This window comes from Pantherophis guttatus, chromosome 14, assembly GCF_059756535.1.
Source record: "Pantherophis guttatus breed Tessera chromosome 14, ASM5975653v1, whole genome shotgun sequence".
Lineage (NCBI taxonomy): Eukaryota > Metazoa > Chordata > Lepidosauria > Squamata > Colubridae > Pantherophis > Pantherophis guttatus.
The window spans coordinates 2,351,830-2,376,865 of NC_142076.1; the positions used below are offsets into that span (position 1 = coordinate 2,351,830).

The following is a 25,036-nucleotide window of genomic DNA, read 5'->3' on the forward strand; positions in this document are numbered from 1 at the left end:
AAAAATTTCAAGATTTCACACTTGCAACCAAAAGTCTAGGAGTCTTCCCACAGGGCAAGAACTGGCTTAAGTGCCGTTGTCTGTGTCAGCTGTGTGGGTAAGTGGGAGGGAAGGAAGTGGGGGAGGGAAGAGAGCGAACAGTTTTGCCAACCAGTTGCCAGGCGGAGAAGCCGATAGAAGCCAATGAGAATTGGTGAATTCAGTTCAGGCCTTTGAAGAGTCTCTTGGTGAAGCCAAGAGGATACAAAGGCAGTTTCTGTGGTGTGGCATGTGGCTGTGCCTCAGACTGAGGTGTCATTGCTGCTTATTTACTCAGCAATAATGAAGGTGGCTATGCAATCCCTAAATCCTTGGCCTTTCAGTCTCTCTACTTCTGTATGCACGCATGCACGGACTGCATGCATGGGCCATGCCGTGATTAATTGGGATTAATTTTTTAGCCAAAGTGAGAATGCTTAAGTGAGTAAATATTGGTTGGAACCTTAATTAAAACTCCATTGTCGCTGGCGCTTGTCCTCCAAGGAAGAGAAATGGGCTATAAGGAAAATCAGTTTGGTGATCTTTATGAAAGCTGTATGAGCATCTGAGTCAAGGAAAATAGTTCTGCTCCTTCTCTGAGCAACACTGGGCCATTTTGCGCATCCTTCCATGCTTCCCAGGGAGATATTTAATTACTATCCCTAATGCCTGTTATTTTCCCTTGTTCTGCCAAGATTAATACGGGAGCCCTGCCAGGGTGATTAATGCTCTTTTGGAACGGAAGAACCGGCCATGTGCTTTGCTGGGCAACACGGCTGCATCTCCAAAATGCTCATTTTCTTACATTTTGCTTTTAATTAATTGTTTTCTTTCAAGTGTACGAAAGAGGAAGACCTGAAACTGTACCCCACAATTTTAGCAAAATAAAGGTAGGACGTGGATACATCACTTGGAGAAGATGGAAAAGGCGAAAAATAAATTCCTCCTCGTTTCAGGTGTAACTGCAGGCAGAGACACCTGTGTGGCTGTCTAACCTCCAACTTCTTTTCTGGCAAATCTCAGGTTTAAGGAAGTGGCCACAGAGCCTTCCCCCACTTCATGCCTCCCGCTGCATCAGGGCTACAATCCCAGGAGGTCTGGAGCTGCCATCTAAAAGGCACCCACGATGGGTCCCATTCTTCTTCTTCTTCTTGTGCCACGTCCGTCATCGGACGTTGGCGATCATGTTGGCCATCCTGTTTTTGTCAACAGCCACACGAAAAAGTGCTGCTGAGTTTTGTCCAAACCGGTCCCTTAGATTTTGAAGCCATGATGTTCTTCTTCTGCCTGGACCTCGTTTGCCTTCAGTCTTTCCCTGGAGGGTTAAGTGAAGGATGCCATATTTTTCTGGGTGTCGCATCACATACCCAAAATATTCTAACTTTTGCTTTTTGATGGTTTTGATGGGCCACGTGCTGCAACACAATACTGCCAATCATGCCAGGGTGGAGAGGGCAAGAAACGGGCACTTAAATAACCCCCAGAAATGCTGACAACTGTTTGCAATCCCTTTTCCTTCCTCATGCAAATAATACTGGCAGTTGGGGAATGCCCAGGATTTCATGGGAGGGAGAAACTTTTTCCTTATTTTCTCCAAAATAATTTTTTTCCAGGCACACGCTTTCATATTGCTGCATTGGGAAATAAAGAGGTAAAGGTGAGAGCCCAGCCTGCAGGCATTTGCACTCCTGGTGAAGAAGAAGGGCTTTTGAGATGAATGGATTTCCTTGCATATTTCCCAAACAGAAGCTTTCCTGCATTTGAGGTGCTGTCTTAAGGGTGGCATTTCTCCAGAGAGCCAAAATGAAGGCTGGAAGGCCGGCCTCAAAGCCTCTGATCTGGGCTGTTTTTCACCCGGGTTCTTGCGTGGGCTTCTGTGCACGTGCAGGGTTTTCAGGGCACTGTCAGCCCTGCCAGGTAGGCCAGTCAAGAATAGTATTGCCGAGATCCAAGGAATGACACTTTATTGTGGTTATTGTGACAGAATCTTGAAAGACGTTCAGAGGTTCCTTCTGCCTCATCTAAGACCAAACAAAATCCAGATGGGGTGATTTTGAGTTTCTTCCTCAAGCTTTCCAAGCTTGAGACTGAGGAACTTGCATCTTCATGGCTTGTCAGTTCCTCCACATCTCCAAGGTCAGGCTGCCTCCCTTTACATGCACTTTCCAGCTGGGCAAATGCAGAGCTCTTGCTCCAGCTGGACCACAAGGCCAGGGAGCTCTGCAGAAGACCAGCCTACATGCTTGGCCTCCCCGCTCTTCTTCCTGGCTGGATGTCCACATGTGTCAGAGGGAACCCCAAAGAGAAGCCAGCTGGATTACTCAAAAAGCTACAGAAAACTCTTCCAATGAAAGCAGAGCAGATGTAGCAAGTTGCATGAATGCAGCCAACTCAGCTGGCTTAGGGTGTTGTGTGAGGACAGTAAGTGAGGGAGAAATCAGAGACAGGTCCTCTGCTTTTGCCCACTTATCTCCCTTCTGATCTGCCTCCTGGTGCTTCCTCTTTCTGGAGAAAAGCACCAGAGAGCTCAAAAGTTGGATTATGACAGGGGAAAGGAAAAAAGGGGCAGGGGAGAGGACTGCTGGACTTAGGTGGCACCCTTTATTTTGAAATACTTGCCTGGATTTAGCTGCTTTGCATACATCATTTGACTGCCTTCTTGACATAATTCTGCTCTTTAGAGTGTTTTATGAGACAATTAATGCAAAATGGTTTAGAAAAGCTGCAAAGCAGATAAGAAGGATGATGAGGAAGGCTTCAAGTGACTGGCCTTGGCCTTCTCTGGAGCCTGCTCCCCCTCAAAGCCTGGAGAATCGCCATTTGTGGGAAGGACCAGCTTGTTCCAGGCTGCCTGGGAATCACTTGGTCTCGTTTGAGAGCAACTGGAGATGTTAGGAAGACTTCTGAAGCTCCTCTCCTGGTAATAAACTGGATCGAGTCTGTGTATATTTCACTTCAGTTAAAATGTAATTTGCATTCATGTTTGAATACATGAATCTTTTCAGAATAGAAATCTGTAATTAAGACAAATAAACTATGTAATGGTTTGCATTAAGTAGCAGGCCGCAACCCCCCCAAGCCATTCAATCTGGCCTCATAAAATGATTGACACTAGAGTGCCAGATGATGGGCTCCTCATGTTAAATGACAGCCACTGAGGAAGAGCTGGGGACCTTTTGGAGCCCCATCGGTGTTTATGGTGGCTACGATGTGGCCAGATTAAAGCCTTCGGGAGGTCCAGATGCAGATGTTGCAAGGCAGAAAAAGAAAAGCCAAAGCTGCAAAGGCAGAGCTACCTGGGAACACAGAAGAGGAGAAGCAGGAAGTGGGGAAAAGCTCAACACCCTGAAAAATGAAATCAAACAGCCACACACTGACAGGCACCAGTGAATGGAAACGGAGTAGAATTCGACACTGACCGTCAGAAGAGGGTTCTGGTTGCTACTCGGGACACCGCAAGGAAAGGAGGGGCAGGGGGGCCGCTTTCATAGGAAGGAGAGAGCAAAGGAAGGGTATCCATTAGACTTTGTGGACAACCCGTCAACATATCGATCATCCACGTTTATGCTCCAACCACTCAGGCGGAAGAGGAGGAGGTTGATGATTTTGACGGTCAAGTTCAAGCTGAAATAAGATGCAAGCGAGATAATGGAATACCAGAGTTGGAAGGGACCCTGGAGGTCATCTAGTCCAACCCCTGCTCAAGCAAGAGATCCTATACCATTGCAGACAAATATTGGAACACTTCTATCACGTCACCCCTGGTCCTTCTTTTCACTGGACCAGACAAACCCAATTCTCTAGCCCAGATGTGCTGCTTTTGCCTGCAGACCAAAATGACAACGGTGGAAAGAGGACAATGTAGCTGGACTGTGTGGCCCAAGAAACAGGCAGGAAGCGGAGAAAGGACCCAACAGTTTCTGCCAAGCCAGGAATTTCTGCATTGCTAACAACCCAAAGGCTGCCTTCAGACCCGGAGATCGCCAGGCTGAGCACCCAGAAATGGCATCGAAAAGCTCAGTTGTAACAGCAAAGAGATGGGGGGGGGCCTCGCTGGGGAAGAGTTGCTCGTGTGCAGGTTCCAAGTCAGCCAAAGCAGAAGAACAAAGGCTCCCTCCCCCATTCCCACAATAGGATCTTGAACCCTCCATTTTCAGATCAACAAGAATCGCTTTCAAGTCCTGAACCACATAGATAACAGGGCATCCCCCGTTCCCTAACTCTGTCTTTAACCCAGATTTCTATTTAAGCCGGGACTCCTTCTTATGTAGGGACTGTGTGAAGGTTCCGCCTAATGTACCCAACCAATTCAGCACTCTAAGACGAACAGCTTCCTCAATGAACTGTTTTATTGAATAGATCATTTCGGCACTCATGAAAACAAAACCAGCTCTAACTATTTCCCTCGGTTTCAGTATAATTAAAGAATAGATCATTCCCTCCCCCGTTGTCACAGGTCACATTGTCCAATTGAGTGTTCTGGCATCTCCCTGGCAATTCCTTCTAGTCTCTGGCCAGCACCTGTTGAGATGACCTTGGTTCCCACAGGATGATCTGTTGTTATTGTCTGGTCTGACATTCCAACCTCTCCCCCCTCCCAACTGAGAAACAAAGATGGTTGCGGCAGGCCTGATCCGTTTCGAAGCTGACAGACTGCCTGTTACTAAAAGAAAAAAAAAATGGATGGCCTTGTCCTTCCTCAAGATGACAAACTGCTGAAAACAGGCTGTATTTTTTAAAAGTGTGGCTTCCCTGGTTCCTGAAAACCTTGTGTGGCTTCAGTGCTTCGTCGGCTCAAGAGAAAGCTGTCTGCCATTTTTAGTCACTTGCAGAGTATTCATATCTTGGGCTTCTCCTTCAGCTGGATGTTCTTTTTTTATTATTATTTATATATATCATTTTGAAAAAGAAATTGGACATGGTGTGACCATCCTGGCATTATCTCCGCCATACACACTAAAGCAGGGGTCTCCAACTTTGGCAGCTTTAAGCCTGGAAGACTTCAACTCCCAGAATTCCCCAGCCAGGGGGAGACCCCTGCACTAAAGTATAACACAAATATCTTATATATTCAGCATACCTTGTTAACTATATACACATATTTGATCCCCTATATACTGTTATATTTACATATATTACATCATCGTCTCCTTCAGCTGGACTTTCTTAACCTGGGATGGCCTATAGAGAACCAGACAAACTGCGGATGCAATCAAAGAGGTTGTTAAGGATGAAACGGTGAAACTGTCAAAGACCAAGAAACGGAAGAAAGCAAACTGGATGGCAGAAGAGGAGGAAAATTGCCTGGAAGAGAAGCCAAAGCCCAGAATGAGAAATATTCTCAGAAAGGAACATAATAGAACATATATTAAGCAGAGTATGTATTGAGGGACCTGATTTGGAAGAAGATGAGCATGGTTTTAAAACTGGACAAAGAACCATCACTAATCTGTGCTACTTGATGCTACTCTGATGTTCTGCCGCAGCTACGGATCCCAAAGAACAAGCACACACAAACTCTAAACAAAACTTAGTTTACTCAAATAATAAATGCCGGCTGTTAATAAGCGTTCTTAACAGCCTGCCAGAATTCCACAGATAAGATAGTCAGAGTCTTACTGGAGTTGGCAGAAAGCCCAGAAGCAAGGTTGCAGAGAAATCCCAACGCGATGATTAGCGAACTAAAGTTGTTTCTTGCAGCTTGTTGCAAGCTGCATTCTTTCTTAAATAGGCTTAAGGAGTGGCCAAGTAGCCCCAAGCCTTACTCTCAAGGAGCCCTCCTCCTGAGGAACCACTCCTGCCTTTTGGCAGCTCTGCGTGCCCGTGCATTGAGAAGAGGCTCCTCCTCTTCCTCCTCTTCACTTAAAGGAGCCTCTGGAGGTTCTGAAGGCCCTGACTGAATCCCTGCCTCTGGCACCACATCTTCTTCAGCCTCCTCGCTGTCCGACTCGAGCGCCGGCTGCACAGGCTGCTGGCGCAGCACCACACCAGCCTCCTCGTCGTCGGGATCAGCAACAATCTGCGCAGGCTGCTGGCAGGCCACAACATCTGAAAAGCTGAAGATGCAAAGGACCCACAAACCCACAAATAATGAAAACCAAGGAGCAAAGTGAAAAAAAGGGACTTAGAGGATTAAACAAATAAAGTAGGAAGAGCAGCCAGTCTTAGGATCAACAATTTATCAAGGAGAGATGCAACCTAGAATTAAGGAGAAATTTCCTGTCAGTGAGAACAATTAATCGAAGAAAGGCTTGGGCTCAGAAGTGGTGCGTGCTCCATCACTGGAGGTTTTTAAGACGAGATTGGACAGGTGCTTGTCTAGAATGGCGAAGGGTCTCCTGCTTTGCACTAAAAGACCTCCAAGCTCCCTTCCAACTGTTATTTTGTTATATTCAGAAGTGATGATCTGTATCTATAAAGAACAGAATTGTTCAGGCAATAGATTTCTGTCACTATGAAATATAAAGTTGGGCTTTGAAGCAAGACAGAAAAAGCGTTGATGCTTTTAACATGTTGATATTGAAGAAGAGCCTTGAGAATTCCTGTTTCTCAGGACTGAATAATCTTTTCTACCCTTCCCAAGGCCAGGTCTACATTCCAAAATCTACTAGCCCTAAAGGAGGGACAATAATGATTTCATTCTTGTAGAAGCCCTCCCTGGATCCACTGAATGTTGCCAATTACTACCCAGTCACAATTAGTTTGGGGAGGGGGCAAGATGGTTGAGAATGGGCTATCCTTGCAGCTCTAGACACTTTGGGAAGACATCAGTTATTCTGACTCTGGATTCAGGCAGGGTTTGGGGACAAAATCTGCCATGGTTGCCCTGATAGACGAACTTCTGCAGAAAAGCGATGGCATGTTTTTTCTATTAATTCTGCTTGATTTTTTGGGCTTTTAACCCCCACAGCCATGGTGTCATGCTGGATAATCTTTAAGAGTTTTGGATTGGGGGCAATAATGCTGTGAATGCCACAGAACGCTCTTCAGCCTGCAGTGTGGTTTAACGTCTGCAGAGAGAGTTTTTGTGACTATCGCAGGCTGAAAAGATGACCATTGTATTTCTGTAGATTATCTCAACCAAGAGAAGCTATTGGTGCATGTTCTGAATTAGCATCAAGATGTAGAAAACTGAAAGTGGATCATGACAAGATGGCTGGGAGATTCCTGAGTGTAGGAATTAGGAAGTTTGCCTATCTATACCAGTGATGGCGAACCTTTTCGGCACCGAGTGCCCGAACCAGAACGCGTGCCAGAGTGCCGGAAACCCAAAAACCAGCTGGCCGGAGTGCATGCACATGCCAGAAACCAGAAGAGCAGCTGGCAACGGTGTCCGTGCCCACAGAGAGGGCTCTGCATGCCACCTCTGGCACTCGTGCCATCACGGGCCTATACTCCGTGAACTGTACTTTCCTAGAAAGAATAGAGAATAGATTGGTGGTGGTCCCAAAGTCATTGGAGGACCAAGTGACCATCTACCAGGAACATTTCAGAATCCTAATAGAGCAGGAAGGGACCTTGGAGGTCTTCTAGTCCAACCTCCTGCTCAAGCAGAAGACCCTATACAATTTCAGACAAGTGGCTGGGCAGTTTCTTCTTAAAAAGCTCCACTGATGGACCCTCCATAACTTCTGGTGGCAAGCTGTTCCACTGGTTAATAGTTCTCACTGTTAGGAAGTTTCTCCTTAGCTATAGATTGGTTCTCTCCTTGATTAGTTTCCATCCTTTGCTTCTTTTCCTGCCTTCTGGTGCTTTGGAGAACAGATTGACCTCTTCTTTATGGCAGCTTCTCAAATACTGGAACACTGCTATCACGTCCCCTCTGGTCCTTCTTTTCTCTAGACTAGCCATGCCCAGTTCCTGCAACAGTTAATTATCTTAGTTGCTCTTCTCTGCACTTTTTCCAAAGTCTCAACCTCTTTTTTGTAATATGATGACCAAAACTGGATGCAGGATTCCAGGTGTGGTCTTACTAAGATTCTATAAAGTGGTACTAATCCTAATTTATTAGCATTAATTTATTTCTTACTAGCTGTATCTACTATAAGTCACTTTTTTCAGTGCCATTGTAACTTCAAACGGTCACCAAATGAAGTATTGTTAAGTCGAGGACTATCTCTAGTGGTATACTGGAGTATTACATGCACATTTAACCTCATACTTACCATAAATCAGTGTACAGCAGTGGTGGGTTGCTACCGGTTTGCCCCGGATCAGGGAAACTGGTAGCGGCAGTGGTGGGAGGCTCTGTCCACCAAGGCGGACGCTTCTGCGCATGCGCAGAAGTGTTGTGCGTGCACGCGAGTAAGCACACACCCACGAGCAAACCAGTAGCAGTGGGTTTTGAAACCCACTATTGGTGTACAGGTGTGTGAAATTCAATCATTCAAGAAAAGGCTTCATGCATCATAGAGAGAAACTATAAGCTCTTACGATTTGTACTTGTGGCTGCTCTGTTTTGGCCCAGTTAAGTTTCAGTAAAGCCTTGTGGAGTTGTAGGATAGGTTGGTTTCCTCATTGCAGTCCATCCTTTTTCAAGGACACCTTTCCTCCCGAGTGGGAACGCTTGTCTCCTTTTACACGGGCAGTGGAGGCTGGCCTAATGTTGTTTTCATCCTTTTAAAAGATGTGGTGTTTTAAGGCAGTGTTTCTCAACCATGGGCACTTTAAGACACACGGACTTCAACTCCCAGAATTCCCCATCCAGCCATGCTGGCTGGGGAATTCTGGGAATTGGAGTCCACGCATCTTAAAATGCCCCCGGTTGAGAAATACTGCTCTGAGGAAGTTAGGTATAGATTTGGTTGAATTTATATAATTATATCCTGTTGTTCTTGTGGAATTCTTTTATTTGTGGATGTGTCATTCTATTTCCATGGAAACTCCCTTCTGTGGGTATTTGCTGTGAAAGTCAGATAATAAATATTCTACAAATATGTAGCATAAGGACTGCAAACAGCGAGATAAGGGAGCAGGTGCTGGGGGGGTCATGCTTGGTGGAAAGACGATTTGCCATTTCAGACACCCGCGTCTCCTTCTTTGTGGAGGATCGGTTCCCATGGCGCAAGACTCCTAAGCAACCAGCCTTCCTTTGCCTTTCTTGTAACTGGGAGCTGCAGCTCATGAAAAACGTTGGCCTTTTAATCAAATGTGCTAGTCGGAAAAAGTGCTGCCAGGCTCCTTAAGATATTTGGCCACCATGGATGGGCACAATTCCCCTCCTATCCACATTTCCTATCAAAGTGCTGCTACCACATGGCTGTGGAACTAAGAGGACTATGGACTTAGTCCTATAATGCAGTGGTCCCCAACCTTTTTGGCTGCATGGACCGGCAGCGGTGTGTGGTGGCATGCAGTGGGGGTGGGTGGGGGTCGGACAGGTTTGCATTCTCAACCTAATCACATGCATGTGCAAATGAAGCTTCAGATACTCACCCACCACTTGTGGCCCTGTTCCCAACGGGCCGTGGATCAGAGGATGGGGACCTTTGCTATAATGGTGATGTGGTTTCTGTTGTCTTTCAGATAATTGCCTATCAACCCTATGGGAAATCGGTGGACTGGTGGGCCTTCGGCGTCTTGCTCTATGAGATGTTGGCGGGGCAGGTAATCCAGCCTTGTGCTGTAGAGGGGGGGGGTTGCCTTTGGGGTGGAGCATCCCCAGAGCTCCCTAGAGAAAAGAGTGGGTGCCTCTGAAACCCCTTCCTCTTCTGCTCCCCAATTACACAGGCACCTTTTGAAGGAGAAGATGAAGACGAGCTCTTCCAGTCGATCATGGAGCACAACGTGGCCTATCCCAAATCCATGAGCAAAGAAGCAGTGGCCATCTGCAAGGGGGTGAGTGACGCCTTCAGCTCCCCTGGGGTTGGGGAGGAGGGAGCACGTTTCTCCCCACACTCACAGCATGAGGGGCTGAGTTGTGGATAGGCAGCAGTAGCTACGATGGGGTGCCGTGACACAGGAGGGACATGGCACTGAATTTCCCACCTTCTCTGAGTGGGACAAGTTGGCCCTACTGGCTCCCTTGCCTCACTCCCAGACCGGAAGAGTCCGGCTGCTGCAACAGGCATCGGAGCTGCTTTGTTGGCTGCCGATTGTCTCTCCTCTTCTTCTGCATCCTGTTGCAAACGAAACCGTCCCACGTGCAGGGCTGATGGGGCTCTGCTTTATGCTTTATGAGGCTCCAGTTGGATTTATGGCTGGGACAGCAGGGGCCCCGTGGCATTTCCTTGGCTCAGCTTGGACAGGATAAAAAAACAGCTCAAGGCTCTTACGATGGAAATTCCAGTGCCGAACGAAACATATTCCCCTCCTCCCTTTGGAGTGGACAGAACAGATCGGTTAGGATTTTCCTGAAAATGCCTCACCTAGTAGTGACCAGAATGATCAGGAGACGGGCAGGATGGAGGCTGGAAGGGAACAGCTAAAGCTGAGACCAAATTTTCTCTCTCTCCCTTGTTGTCAGCAAAAGTAGTGAGGGGGTCCTGCTAGGTTTGCAGCTCCAGTCTTTCCACCCGTTGAGTAATTGACAATGTAAAGGCTAAGTAATCCTGAAATAGCCTCAGTGATTGAAGTCCAAGACACTGTGACTGACTTGGGTTTTCTTTTAAATCCAGCCACGCTTCTCCCTCCTGCCCTCCATATGCACTGGCGACCTTCTCTTGCTGGAAGATCAGAGGAGGTTCCACCATTGGGCTTCCTCACCATTAAGCATCCCTTCCAGCGCTCCACCCCCATCCCCACAGGTCAATCTGGGCAGCCCCAGAAACTTTGGGGAGGGGGCATTTGAAAACCAAATGTGTCCCTTGAGTGATGCAAAGCCCTTGAGGTTTGCAGAAGAGGTGCAGGTCACTTGTGGCCATTTTGAAGTGCCATGGCAATCCAGGCTAGGTTGGGGGCCGGCTGGCGTGGTGGGAAAAAGCTGTTCCACAGGGGCTGGATTTGGGGGAGGCCTGTGAGGCTCCTTGTGGAATGTTGGGCAGTTTACTTTCTCAGAAAGTGGTATTCTCCCTCTCCGGTGCATTCAAGTCATTGCTCCCATAAAGGAGAATATTTGTAGCTCAGGGTTGAAATGAGGGGTCCTTGGCGCTCTCTGAGCTTGGTGGTTTTCTTGCAGATGTAACTAGGTAACATCATCAGGGCTAGTGTTAATCATTGCTCATTCATTCATTCATTCATTCATTCATTCATTCATTCATTCATTCATTCATTCATTCTCAGTCCAATTGCTCTAGGCAATGCAGGGAATCCCAGAGTGGTTAGCTCTTGCTTCAAATGGCCCTCTTTCTCATTCCCCCCACTCATCAGCACTCCCATCTTGGCCCACTTACCCCGCAGAGCCCATCACTCCCTGTGCCCGCTTGGCTGCAGTAACTGGAACTCCTCTGGAGGCAGGGGTGAAATGCTCCCAGTTCGGACCGAATTGCCCGATCCGGTAGCAATGGCGGCGGGTGGTTCAGAGAATCGGTAGCAAACATCCCTGCCCCCCCATGCCCAGCTGAGCCACGCAATCATCAGAGGCTTTTTAAAAAAAAATTTAAAAGCATTTTTTCTGCAACCACTTCCACCAAAAAAATGTTTTTAAAAGTAAAAAAAAAGCCTCTGATGATCGTGCGGCTCAGCTGGGCTCGTCAGAGGCTTTTAAAAGCATTTTTTTGCCCGAAGAGGTTGTAGAAAAAATGGTTTTAAAAGTAAAAAAAAAGAAAAGTTGGCCACGCCCACCCAGTCACATTACCCACCACCACCACCACCAAGCCACGCCCACAGAACCGGTAGTAACAAATTTTACATTTCACCACTGTCTGGAGGGGTCTACGCAGAGGGGCCGTGAGGAGCCACTCGGAGACCCTTGGCTGATGGCTGGTGATTCCGCACAGGGCCTGCAGAGCATTCTGCCCCTGCAGCCACCCTTCTCTTTCCCAGACCTTGGGGGGGCGGGGGAAGAGCTCTGCCCAGTTTGGCTGGGCAGCCAAAACCTGGCTGGGCTTTCTGTGAATTCGGTGCCTTGAGTTTCCCCATGGGAACTTTGTTGCCAACTCTCCTCGGATCCTGAGGGACGTTCCCAGACTGTGCAGACCTTGTCTCAGCAATTGACAGACAGACGAAGTGTGTCTGTGTTTTGCTTTTCATGGGAGGAAGCAAATATTTTGGCCAAAGCTACTTTCAAGTCATGGAAGCATAAAGTGGGAAGAGATCTCAGGGGGAATCTAGCCCAACCCTTTCTTCAGGGAAGGATCCTGCCAAAGTATTTCGGATAGAAGGTGATCTGACTGTTTGAAGACTTCCGGTGAGAGGGATCATAGCACCAAATGAGGCCATCTGGCCCACCCTCGATGACCCTTGCTCTTCTAAGGATTCCTCCTAATGGCTAACCTGCATCTACTTCCACTGATTTTGGCCCTGCCCTCCTCCACAGGACAACCCTTCTGACCAGGGCTCTCCAACCTCCAGGCTGCGTCCCACTACCAGCCGTGACCCGTTCGGAACCGGGCCACGCAAGTGGTGGGCAAGTACCCTTGCATGCAGGCACATGTGCTCACACACAAAGCTTCATTTGTGTGAGCAACAGACGCAGGTGCCTGCCACTTGCACAAATGGAGTTGTGTGTGCTTGCGTGCATGCCTGCCACTCACGCAAAGCCATCCCTTCTTCCCCCATGCCACTAGTCTGACAAACTGGAAAGATTGGGGGTCGCTGCTGTAGATCTTGAAGATGGGCATCCTCTCCTTCCCATTTTCTCTCTGTGGGGCAGGCTGTAGGTCTCCACATCCTTTAACAAACGATCCCTGGTGGCTCTGTGGTTGGAATGCAGTATTGCAGGCAAACTCTGCTCACAGCCTGGAATTCGATCCTGACCAACTCAAGATTGACTCAGCCCTTCAGCCTTCCGACGTCAGTAAAATGAGGATCCAGATTGTTGGGAGAAATATGCTGACTCTGTAAACCTCTTAGAGAGAGCTATTAAAGCACAATGGAGTAGTATATAAGTCTAAGTACTATTGCTAATGCTATAACTATCTTGCCCAGTCCTCCTTTGAACCCAGCCCACTTGGCTCTGGGGCTTTTCGGACTCTGTCCTGGAACCTGGCCAAGGCACAGTGGAGGGGAGTAACTGTTGTTCTTCAGGCCCCCCAGCCCAGCATTTGCTGCTCAGGGTGCATCCTTTGGACAGAAGGGGCTGGGCTTCCAAGAGGGGGGACCCCCATTCCCTCCCTACTTCCCTCGCTTTGGGCAAAGAGTCCAGCAGGTCTCAGGGCTTCCTTCTACTTGGAGGGCCGCAAAGACCCTGCGGTCAGCGAATCCGGGGTGGGGGGTGGGGACGGGAACCAAGACAGAGCCAGCCTCTCTGCCAGGCTGTGGCTGAAACCATTCCAGGAAGCTGTGCCTGGTTCTCCTGGGGGAGCAATTTAGAGATAACCATGATGAACTTCCTATCAGTTTTATTTCCTTTCCCTGCAAATTGGCAAGAGATAAGACTGATTAAAACATCTGCTGGATTTTCAGTAATGGCTTTTCACACTTCTGGCAAATGCCAAGGCTGAATGGAAAGCAACGGAAGCAGGCAAGGGCGGGGAGGGGGAGCAAGCTGTGGACACCCTCCCTTCCTGTCGCACTGCTGCCTTTATTTTGGGCTGGAGGAAAATATGACACACACTTACATAATGCTAAATTTGTGTACGCACCAAAATCATGCAGTGTGAACTTGAATATACCCCTCAGAAAACCTGGTGATGCCATGCCATCTCCTTCCTCGTGGCAGCCCTGGCTACAATAGTATTGTAGAGCAACATCCGCAGCAGGTGTTCTCTGATGATCAAAAGGGGAGGGATCCTTCCTATAACACGCCTTCTTGATACCAGGTGTTGCATGCCTCCCCCACCACCCCAGGCCTGGGGAGACAGACACACACACAGCCCTCAGCCCCAGGCGGAAAAGGAGGATGGCCTCTGGGAAAAGCAGCCATGTTTATTTTTCAGCTGCTTCTTAGTGAGATATTTGTCTGGCCAATGCATTCAACTTTGGCTGCAAGGGAGGACCGGAGCAATTCCCAGGAAGAAGGAGGTGACTTCCAGCTGCTGAACATGGACCCAGAGCAGAAGAGAAAAGGAGAACTTGGGTGCGCATCCTGAGGCCCAGCTGGTTCTAGACCCCTCCAAGGGAGGGCTCGAAAAGCTAGAATGCTTGGCTGCTGCTCAGCTGCTTCTGAGCAAAGGAAGCCTCTGGCCCCGATCAGCCACTGCAGCTTCTGAGGTCTTCGTAAGGCCTCCTGAGCTACCAGGCCCAAGGGAATCTCCTCAGGTGCTGGCAGATGCCAAGAAGACAGGCACTGGTGAACTGAGATGGGGCCAACCCTGATCTGGCACTTCAGATCCCAGTCCTGTGGTTCTTGACACCTCTTGCACTGAAGGTTGAGCAGGACTCAATATTAAGTGAGCCCCGAGTCTCTCCCAACTCTAAACCCACCACAGTCTTTATCCCCAGAAACTGGGTTGCTCAGGATCTGGAGTTCTTGCTGAAATCACTGAAGGGCTTGCAATGAAGGAAGCAGTCCTGTCACTCAAACTGTGAGCTCCTTTTCCACAGATGGGACTATACTAGCTTGAGTAGCAAGCTTTGTGGAACTGGTTCCAATCTTCCCCTTTTGGTAGCGCGTGGAGTTGGCTGTGAAAGAGGTGTGTGCTGTGTTTTCATGGAAAGAGATGCTTTGTAGAACAACAGCTTTTACTATCATCTCTGGAGTCTCTTTTCAGCTGCCCCAGAGCCCCTGGCTTGTCACACCTAAACAGGAGCGCTTGCTCTCACCTCTGTGTGGGGACTTTCAAAGGCGCTTGGAATAACCCTGTTTCCAGGTGAACAGACTGGCAGCATCAAGAAGCTTTGCCTCCCCTGCACCCCCCACTCCCAAGGAAGTGCTCACATGCTCAGTGCAACAGCCAGCTTGCTGCTGCTCCCTGGCAAAGGGAACCGGTGCCCCTTCTGGCAGCCTCTGCTGCAGCCGGTTGAGTAGCAGCGTATCTGGCTGGCATGTTCCCAAATGGAGCTGATGGTGTGGCTTGTTTCTCCACGGGCAAAGTCTCAACTGGCTGGAAATAGCTTTGCTTAACTGAGGCAAGACCAGCCGAAGCTGTCTGAGATGTGCTGTGCCTGGCAAGCTCCCCACCCCCCTCCAACACCAGTGTATCCATCTGAGAAATTTCTTTTGCTGAAAACACACACACAACTTCATCCTGGTCGGAGGATCCTGCTTCATCCTGCTTCATCCTCGGAGCAGCTGAGAAGTTCATCAATGCAGGGTGGCTGGGCAGAAGTCTTGCCTCCTGAAACCATGTCCCTCCCTCTTGGAGAAGAGGAGGAGGAGGAGGAGGAGGAGGAGGAGGAGGAGGAGGAGGAGGAGGAGGCAGCCCTGCGCTTGGCAACGAAGAGCTAGGAATGGAACCACTTGCCATTCCGCCTCCATCGCATATGGCACAAGTTTAATTCCACCGAGCTCACTTCTGCCAATGAGCTGCTTCTGCAGGGTATATAAAGAGACACCAAGAGTGGGAGCTTGGTTGGTGCGGTATGAAATGGCTAATTCTGTGACAAGGGACACAGCCACAGAGCGCCGGGGGTGGGGAGTAGCACAGAACCCTCTTCGGGCTGCAGAAGGAGACAGCCATTTCTCCATCCTCCCCATCGTGAAGAAGCCAGCACTTCTGGCCCAGCCCTCTTCCGATCAGGCCTTTCCCCCTGCAATCAGATGCTACAATCCACTCAGCCTCTTCATTCTGCTCTGTGGGAATAATTGAATAAGAAGGATGTGCGAATTTGCCAAGGGCTGACATTTGCACATCGTAATTTCCTTTGAGCCTCATCCTGCTCCTGCTAGGTGGGACCTGGAGCAAAGCTCTACTATTCTGACCCAGCTCCCCAAACACGGCAAACCCTCCGAAGTTAACTCAATGATTCCTTTATTAGGAGCGCCAGCAGTCCCGGCAAAAAGTTTCTCTCTCACCGCAGGCTAACAAGTCTGTCCAGCAGGGAAATGAATAGTTGTCTGCCACATCTATTCATCTTCACCCCTGCCTTTGATCCCCAGAGCTAGGGTGGGGCCTCGCTAGCAGCGGGGGAATCTTCCTTCCGAAGGACCAGCCCATAGATTTCCACTGCTCTCCTCTCCTCTGCCTTCTGTGCATCCGCGCATCAGGCACTGGACCCCTCTCTCTCTGCCAGCTCCATTCCCTCTTCTCCCTCGGAGCTCTCAGGTTGCCTTGATGCTGACCCTGACTCCCATGCCTCCTCCTCATCTGATCCAGTTGCTGGAGGGACCAGCGGCCAACAGCCCACAACATCTACTTACCGGTTGGTGTTATTGCCTCTACCTCCACAAGGTTTCTCCCACTCAGCCAAATGAGGCTTCCCATAAGCAGACAATGAAAGGATTTGGGACTCTTGAACTGGGTGTCAACTGTCATCCCCTTCAGATGCGCAGCAGGCTTCCCCTTCACTCTGAGGCCGTCAGTTTGGACCTCTGATTGAACCACAGCCTTTGCTGAAGCCTGTCTCTTGGCTGAGGAGCATATTGTAAGTTGCTCACAGTAGCGAGCAGGCTCTTTGCTGCCCTCCTGATGGTGTTCTTTCCTGGCCAGATCTGAACTCTCAGCCTAGCCCTTCCCTCCTCCTGAGGCACGTGGCTCCTTCCCGACAGGCCTGAAAAGAAGGCTGGTCTGCTATTCTTGGGTCCCTCTTGGATGTTTCCTCCGAGGCTTATCAAGCCTTTGGATCTACCATCTGTCTTCCATCTCAGAAAGGAAGGAAGCCAAACACCACGGCCAGGATATTAACATTTCTGCTGCTGCCAGATTCGCTGCGTCGTCTCCTGCTTGCCAGAGAGGGTTTGGCTGGAGGAGGAGGCTGGGGAAGATAAACAGCCATTGTGCATTCTCCGCTTTTGCTTAGAACCAGCTGTTTCATTAAGCCAAAGCCTTCAGGGCCGGAGGCTGCCAATTCCTTCGTGTTCTTGGTGTTAATGAAAAAGAGATTCCAAGAACAGATCGTTATTCTTTGAACGGGGTGGCAGCATTTGCACTTAATTGCTTTGATGCTGTAGACTCGTAGATATTTCCTCCACAGTAAGGCTCGGCTTCTTATCTCTTGCTGGGGATGGGGGTCTGCTCAGACAGGGCTCCTTTGAGGAGGCAGAGGCTCTCCCCCTAGCCTGCTCCCCATCAGAAAATACTAAAGCTCCAATCTCCATTCACAGAATTTCTATCCTCTCTTGACCAGCTTTGCCTAAACAAGTCAACCATTCGTGTACCTTGCTCCCTGCTATAGGATACTACAACGAGGATGTATTATACAGTAAATTGGACTTATTTTAGCATTGGGCAAACCCAGAATTTCTGTGTTCATCTTTTCCTTCCAGATAGTATGCATGCAACTGAAACCAACAACCCTGCACACAACTGATCTCCTGATCACCAACAAAATGAAATTCAATATAAATAATGCTACTATTAATAATAATCAGAATAGAGCTGGAAGGTACTTTGGAGGTCTTGTAGTCCAACTCCTTGCTCAAGCAGGAGGCCCTATACCAGGGGTCAGCATCCTGTGGCTCTGGAGCCGCATGTGGCTCTTTGACCCCTCTGCTGCAGCTCCCTGTCACTCAAAATATGCATCACAACCGCCAACGTGCGAAACCCGCCAGCATGCAATTATTGAGCTTTTCAACCCCCGGTAGGCCAACCATGGATAAATCCAAGAAAAGAAAAATTTCAGAAGGAAACAGAACGTTTAATTCAACTACATAGGCTAGTTTTGTGGCCGCTCAAGAGATAGTCAGGCACGGGAAGGATTTTGTGGTTCCCGGTGTTTTCTTTTCTTTTCTTTTTTTTATTAAGGTTTTATAAATTAAACAAAAACACAAAACAAAAATACATACAAACATGAAGACAATACAAAAGAAAAAACAGACCAACACTAACTCAGTCCACTGACTGACTTCTGAAAGCTGTTGCATCGGTGGTTGTTTTCTATTTCGTCTATTTTTATCTATACATATCTATTTTAGATGTTTACTTATTTAGACATTTATACATATCCAAGGTTTCTTTTTTATGAAAATATCAACTACATTTATATAACTTTCTAGACATCCTTCTAGGTATTTATCTACACCATCATTCTATCTTGCCTCTTACATGATTGTCTGTGTTTCTTGGTTAGATTGACAAAATGTATTATTTGTTGGTCCTATCTTTCCCTCTAACCAGGAGTACCACCTTTGCCAGACTAAATAGTAGTCGGTATCGTCTTTCTCTTGCAATTCTTTTGTAAGTCTGTCCATTTCTGCACATTCTGTTATTTTCGCAATTATTTTTTCTTCTGTTGGTAGAAGTTCGGATTTCCAGTTTTGAGCATACGCTATATGTGCCACTGTTAAGATGTGAATAATAAGATACTTTATCTCTTTGTTATATGGGAAATGGGTTCAAATGGCTCTTTGAGTGTTTAAGGTTGCAGACCCCTGCCCTATACAATTTCAGACAAGTGGCTGTCCAGTCTCTTCTTAAAAACCTCCAGTGATGAAAAGTAAGATTTTGATAAAAGTAAGGCCAGAAAAACAAACTGTATAGGTACAGACCAGGTGAAACCTGGCTTAATGCCAATAACTGTGAGAGGGATCTTAGATTCCTAGTGGACAATCACTTAAATATGAGTCAGAAGTGTGTGGCAGCAGCCAAAAAAGCCAATGCAATCCTAGGTTGCATAAACAGAGAGAGAGAGAGAATCAAGATAACATGAAGTATTAGTGCTGCTTTACAAAGCCTTAGTAAGACCACACTTGGAATACTTGCATCCAGTTCGGGTCAACACAATATAAAAAAGATGTTGAGACTCTGGGAAGAGTGCAAAGAAGAGCAACAAAAATTATTAGGGGGCTGGAGGCTAAACATATGAAGAATGGTGGCAGGAATTGGGTATGTCTAGTCTAATGAAAAGAAGGACTAGGGGAGACATGATAGCAGTCTTCCAATATTTTTTTTTTTTCACTTTTTTTTTTATTTTTTTATTTTTTTTTTTTATTGTAAAAGTTTTACAATTACATTTTCACCCCGAGCAGTCTTCCAATATTTGAGGGGCTTCTCCAAAGGCAAGGGGGTCAGATTATTTTCTAATGCTCTAACAAGGAAGACAAGAAACAATGGATGGAAATTAGCCAAATAGAGAAGCAATCTAGAACAAAGGAGAACATTTCTAACAGAGCAATCAACCAGTGGAACAGCTTGCCTCCAGAAGTTATGGGTGCTCCATCAATGGAGGCTTTTAAGAAGAGACTGGACAGCCATTTGTCTGAAATAGTATAGGGTCTCCTGCTTGATAAAACGGTTGGACTAGAAGACCTCCAAGGTTCCTTCCAACTCTATTGTTCTATGTTCTAATTCCATTTCAACATTCCCCCTCTTGGAATGCCACCAGGGTTTGTGTAGATCAGAGGTCTTCAAACTTGGCTGCTTTAAGACTTGTGGACTTCAACTCGGGAGTTGAAGTCCACAAGTCTTAAAGCAGCCAAGTTTGAAGACCTCTGGTGTAGATCTTCTGAAAGGTGAGTTTTTATGTGTTGATAAGTAGCTGAGGGGTAGTGTGCATGGACCAGCAGCCCTTCCAGTTCTAATCTTAAATTTTAAATGATGCTTAACTGGTCGATTCGCCAGTTGAGGATGATGGCTAGACACAAATTTCCCCAGTGCTGTAAAATAACAGTTTGGGGATTTTAAATGTAAGATTATGAACAGTTTCCTGAAATTTTCCTTGGGCATCTCATTTAACTTTGCAGCATCTGGCCTAACACCAGGGCTGTTTGCTAGATGTCTGGCAGTTCCTCCCACATGCCTAATTGAGCTCTGCAACTCCAGACGATGAGGGTGCAGGATAAGATGGTTTTCTGGGTACCACTCTTAGAGGTTCCCTGATTTACTGAGATGAAGCAGTTGAAGCAACACCTTGGACGCCAGTGGTTTCAGGATTCAAGAGTGAACATGATGGAATCCTATGGCCTCACCCTCCGACGTAAATTGTGGTGACAAGAGCTGCAAAACACCATCACTTTCCATGTTGTATCAATAGAATATTGTTCAGCAACCAGCTAAACCATAACCAGCTGGACCAGAAGAGTTTTTGTCCACTTCAGAGTAGGAAGTTCTAGATTAGACTGTTACAATGCGCTTTCCTTGGTGTTGCTGTTAAAGACTACATGAAAACTGCAGTTTAACCAAAAATCCAGTCTGCCTGGTGCTCCCTAAGAGCCACCTTACCCAGATAACCCCAGTCTTCTGGATCTTCCATTGGTTACAGGTAGTCCTCACTTAGGACCATTTGTTCAAGGACCATTCATGCAGCAGTGCTTGTAATGGAATAGGTAATGGAATGTGTCTAAGAAGGGGAAGTGATGTGACACACTACAGTAACACAGCAGGTTCTCCAGGGAGAATGGAGCACCTTCCAAAGACGGGGTGAGACAACAAACAGCACACTCTGGAGTTGAATCATGGGAAGAGGAAGAGATTTAGGACAGCCACTCTCTAGAATCTATCAGGGTTCATCCATTAGATTATAGTAGGGTAGGTTAGTCTGGCACGATTCTCTCTTTATGGTGTTAGCAAGTAAACAAGTGAACTTTGGCTGGATTGTGTGATGTTGTTCTTGGGCTAGACCCAGTGGTGGGATTCAGCCAGTTCGCACCACTTCGGGAGAACCAGTTGTTAACTTTCTGAGCAGTTTGGCAAACTGGTTGTTGGAAGAAATCATTAGGATAGAGAACCGGTTGTTAAATTACTTGAATCCCACCACTAGCTAGACTTGACAGAATACGAGAACAACCTTGGAAGAGGGAGGTAGAGATATTGCCTAAGCAATGAGCAGATAAAAGGGAGAGGAGCCTGCAACTAAGTAACAGGCAGAGAAAGAAACCTTAGAAAAGATCCATCCAAACTATTCAGATGGTAAAAAGTGACAGTGGGAGATTCGTACTTTCAGACTTGCAAGATTCAGTTAACATAGCCTATAATAAAGGAGAATTACAGATAGTCCTCAACTTCACAACCATAATAGAGCCAAAAATTTCCATCATATGTCAAGACAGTCAAAAGTCTGGACCAGATTTTATGACTTTTTAATGGCAGCGTTTCAGTGAATGGCACAGTCATTAAGCAAATCAATGTACTCCTAGAGGCATTTTTTTTTTGCCAAAAACTGGAGCCATCTTTAATTGGAGTCTTCAGGGCTGCCACAGCAGTGGATGGGCAAGCTGTAGGAACAGGACGGGGGTGGAGACAGTGTGAGCTGTGTAGTCATAACAACATTTTTCCCTTGGGAGTCAAGGATGTTCAGCCAGCACCTGGGGAGGTGTGATTGGAAGTCAACTACAGTTGGGACAGTGACCTGATTGGACCAGGTGATGAACATGTGGATGCAGGGGAAGGAACTTGATTTTATTTTGGGTGGGAAAACCCAGGGGGATTTCAGATTTGGGTTTTCCCAGATGTGCCAATATGACATCTCTAATAAATTCAAACTTTGAGGAAAATGCCTGCCTTGGAGTTTTGATTCTTTTGGAGAACCCTGACATGCAGTTGTGTGATTGCCGAAAGCTGCAAGCCAGTTGCCAAGTGCCTGAAATGCAGTCGTGTGTGTGCATGTGGGGGGCAGCACTGGTGGCCCTGGGACTGACGGAAAGGCTCAGGGGCAGCAGCAGCCAGCTGAGACTGCTGAAGGTACCAAGCCCCTATTCAGCCCCAGTGCTCCTGGCACCACCATTGCCACCGACGAGTGCCACCTCGAGCCTCGCACCATAGCCAGCTACCCTGACACCACAGCACAAAGCTCCTACCATGTCCACCTGTCCGGCTGACTTTCACCATCTTCTTCTTCCCACTGCTGGCCCTATGCGCCTGGCCTGGCCTGGCCTTGTGTGAGGCAGCTGCTTCTTCCCAAGGCCCTGTGCACACATCTCCAAATCATGTGCTGCCTTCTTACGATGCTTCTGAGTCCTTCACAAAGCTTGTGAGGAGGTCCTCTCCAACTCACACACGGCAATCTCCAGTGCTCCAAGGCTTCCAAAGGAGACCTGCTGCTGTGGGATTCAGTGAATGACAGCAATGGGGATTACCTTGATTTCTGTCACTAAGTGATGTGGTCATGAGATGTTGTGTTTTATGGTCACATTGTTTAGTGACAGAAATTCTGGTCCCAATTAATGTCGTTACCCAGGCACGACCTGTATTAGAAGTTTCAGTGTACAATTGAAAATGCTGGTTTTGACTCTTTCAAACACATCTCTTTTGAACTGAATTTGCCCTCCTCTCAGTCTGTCCCAGAAAAGCTGTTTGGGCTCCCTCTGAGAGATGAGAGAGGAAGAGAGGAAGAGGGAGAGAAAGGGTCAGATAGCAGGATTATGTTGTAGAAAATAAGCAATTTAGAGGTTGAGGATGATAGTTATTAACCTGGTTCTCTCATTCTGAAAGATGGCAGGTGAACCATGTTCTCTTCCTTTTCCCAAGCTCATGACCAAGCATCCAGCTAAGCGGTTGGGGTGCGGCCCGGAAGGAGAACGAGATATCAAGGAGCATGCCTTTTTCCGATATATTGATTGGGACAAACTCGAGCAGAAAGAAATCCAGCCTCCCTTCAAGCCCAAAGCTGTAAGTTCCTTTCCTTTCTTTCTCCGTTCTCTTTTATAGCCCCGGAGCAGTAGGCCTCTTTCTGGACGCTCGTAATAAGATATTTTCTTTCTCAGACAAGGGATACGATGTTCAGGATTAAGAACTAATTTGGAGGAATGTAGGGTTTACGCATGACAATTCCATTATGCAATTCCCTTGCTTCCTTGAAAGAACTACATGGCAATTCAAAATTATTGTTTTTAGTTGTAATTTTCCTGGGTTATGTTGTTTATAATCAGTTTGTGCAATCTTCTTGCACGGGCTATAATCTACTGTTTCTTCTGCCTCTTTCCACAATCTGTACTTTGAATCATTTGATGATTTTTCTGTTCTAACCTTCATTTGAATAGCTTGCTCTCGAGCAGCCAAAATCAAGCCTTTGTTTTCTTATTTTAATGTTCTAGTGGTAAGCCATTCCCAGATTTTATCTTTATCCCCTTTCCCCTTAATCTTTTGAGAAATATTTAAACTTAATAATTTAAACTGACTCTCAAGAACTCTGGGGGGCTAATACTCACTCACCCACCTTCCTAGTTCACAGAGCAAAGAAAGTGATGGGGTTTCATCAGTGGTGAAATTCAAATTTTTTTACTACCGGTTCTGTGGGCGTGGCTTGGTGGGCGTGATGTGGCTTGGTGGGCATGGCAGGGGAAGGATATTGCAAAATCCCCATTCCCACCCCACTCTGGGGCCAGTCAGAGGTGGTATTTGCTACTTCTCCAAACTACTCAAAATTTCCGGTCCTCCAGAACCTGTCAGAACCTGCTGGATTTCACCCCTGGCTTTCATGCAAGTCTGAATATTTGTTCCCTATGACCTTCCTCCCACATGAACAGTGCACTGTGATACTCTGGGAACCAGAAGGCACAGCAAACAGATCCTCATGCAGTAGCAGCAGCAGAATGTTTTCCTTGGCTCTCAGATAGATGACCTTTAGAGATTCATCTTCCCCTTTTTCTTGAATAGTATCAGAGGGGCCAATTATACATTCCTTCTTCCCAGACAAGGAATTTTTATGGTTGCATCATCGCGACTGCCCAGCTGGACCTTATTTAAGAGGTCCTTATCTAAGGACCTTACTTGGCAAATCTGCTGCTTTGCCAAAATTTTAATTACCAAATCAGCCAGTCTGGTGCATCTCCTTATCTCCCTATATAGTCCTTTGGTATCCTTGGATTAGATTGCTGATTTAACACATGCCAAAGTCCTGGATATTCTACTAGTTTTCATTGACCTTTTAATGAAGATGGTTCATCTCATCTCTTGTAGGAGCCTCCCTTCCATAGCAGAAATCACTCAGTTGTCCCACTGTTAGGTTTTCTGACCTGAAAGCATCCCAAACAATCTCATTACCAACAGAGATTCAACTCTGAGTTTGGAGAACTCTTTTTTTTTTATAATTAAACTTTATTATTAAAAAAAAACCATTTAAAAAACATGCAAGTTTCTCTCAAACGAGAAACAAATTTACATATACAGTACATAAACTTCACCTATTGACTAATTTCCATTATTCTATATACATATATTATGTGTATTATATGTACATATATACAAACATACAGTAAGATATTCCATATTCTATCCCTCTGACAGTGCTGTTTTTTGTTATATTAATTTCTTCTAAATTTCATCTCTACCCATTTCCTTTCCTCTAGTTTATCCATTGGTACCATCTATTCCATGTTACATAATATTTAGATAAATATTTAATATTTACCCTTTGCTTTTCATTTTAACGCTAGAAAATTTATTAATTAGAATTAGGGCAAACAAAGAGATACAAGGACTAAAGATCAAGAGAGAGGAGTACAAGGTCCAAGCTTTTGCGGACGACCTTGTCTTCTTTATAGAAGACCCAATAGAAACAACCCCCAAGTTAATAAAAGAAATTGAAAAATTTGGAAGAGTAGCAGGCCTGAAAATCAACAAAGAAAAAACAAATATGATAACAAAAAATATGACAACAAAGCAAGTAGAGCAATTAGTAAATGACTCACAACTACAGGCAGTTAAAAAAGTGAAGTATCTAGTGATTCATTTGACGGCTAGAACAGCAACAATAAAACAGGACAATTATGAACCCTTGGTCCAGAAAATCAAAGTAGACTTAGATAAATGGGGGAAACTAAGGTTGTCCCTGCTGGGGAGGATAGAGTTTGGAGAACTCTTTATCAACTTCTGAATGTTATTGTCCCTTAGCACATCAACCATAAGCCAATGGTAAACCAGAGAAGATAAATACTACCCCAAGCAATGCCTTTGCGATTATATGAACTGCTAAGGTTTGAGATGACTGCTGCCTGCAGCCTCCT

The 25,036-nt window shown here is 46.6% G+C and overlaps 1 protein-coding gene across 2 annotated transcripts in view; it reads left to right on the forward strand.

The window, feature by feature from the left end:
- The window catches only part of PRKCB (protein kinase C beta), a 234,733-nt gene that overhangs the window by 194,109 nt on the left and 15,588 nt on the right, over positions 1–25,036 (forward strand). For both annotated transcript variants that reach the window (XM_034420612.3, XM_034420613.3), the window contains exons 14-16: positions 9,544–9,624; positions 9,748–9,855; positions 22,560–22,700. In XM_034420612.3, coding sequence (XP_034276503.1) covers positions 9,544–9,624; positions 9,748–9,855; positions 22,560–22,700 — 330 coding nt within the window. The remainder of the gene's footprint in view (positions 1–9,543; positions 9,625–9,747; positions 9,856–22,559; positions 22,701–25,036) is intronic.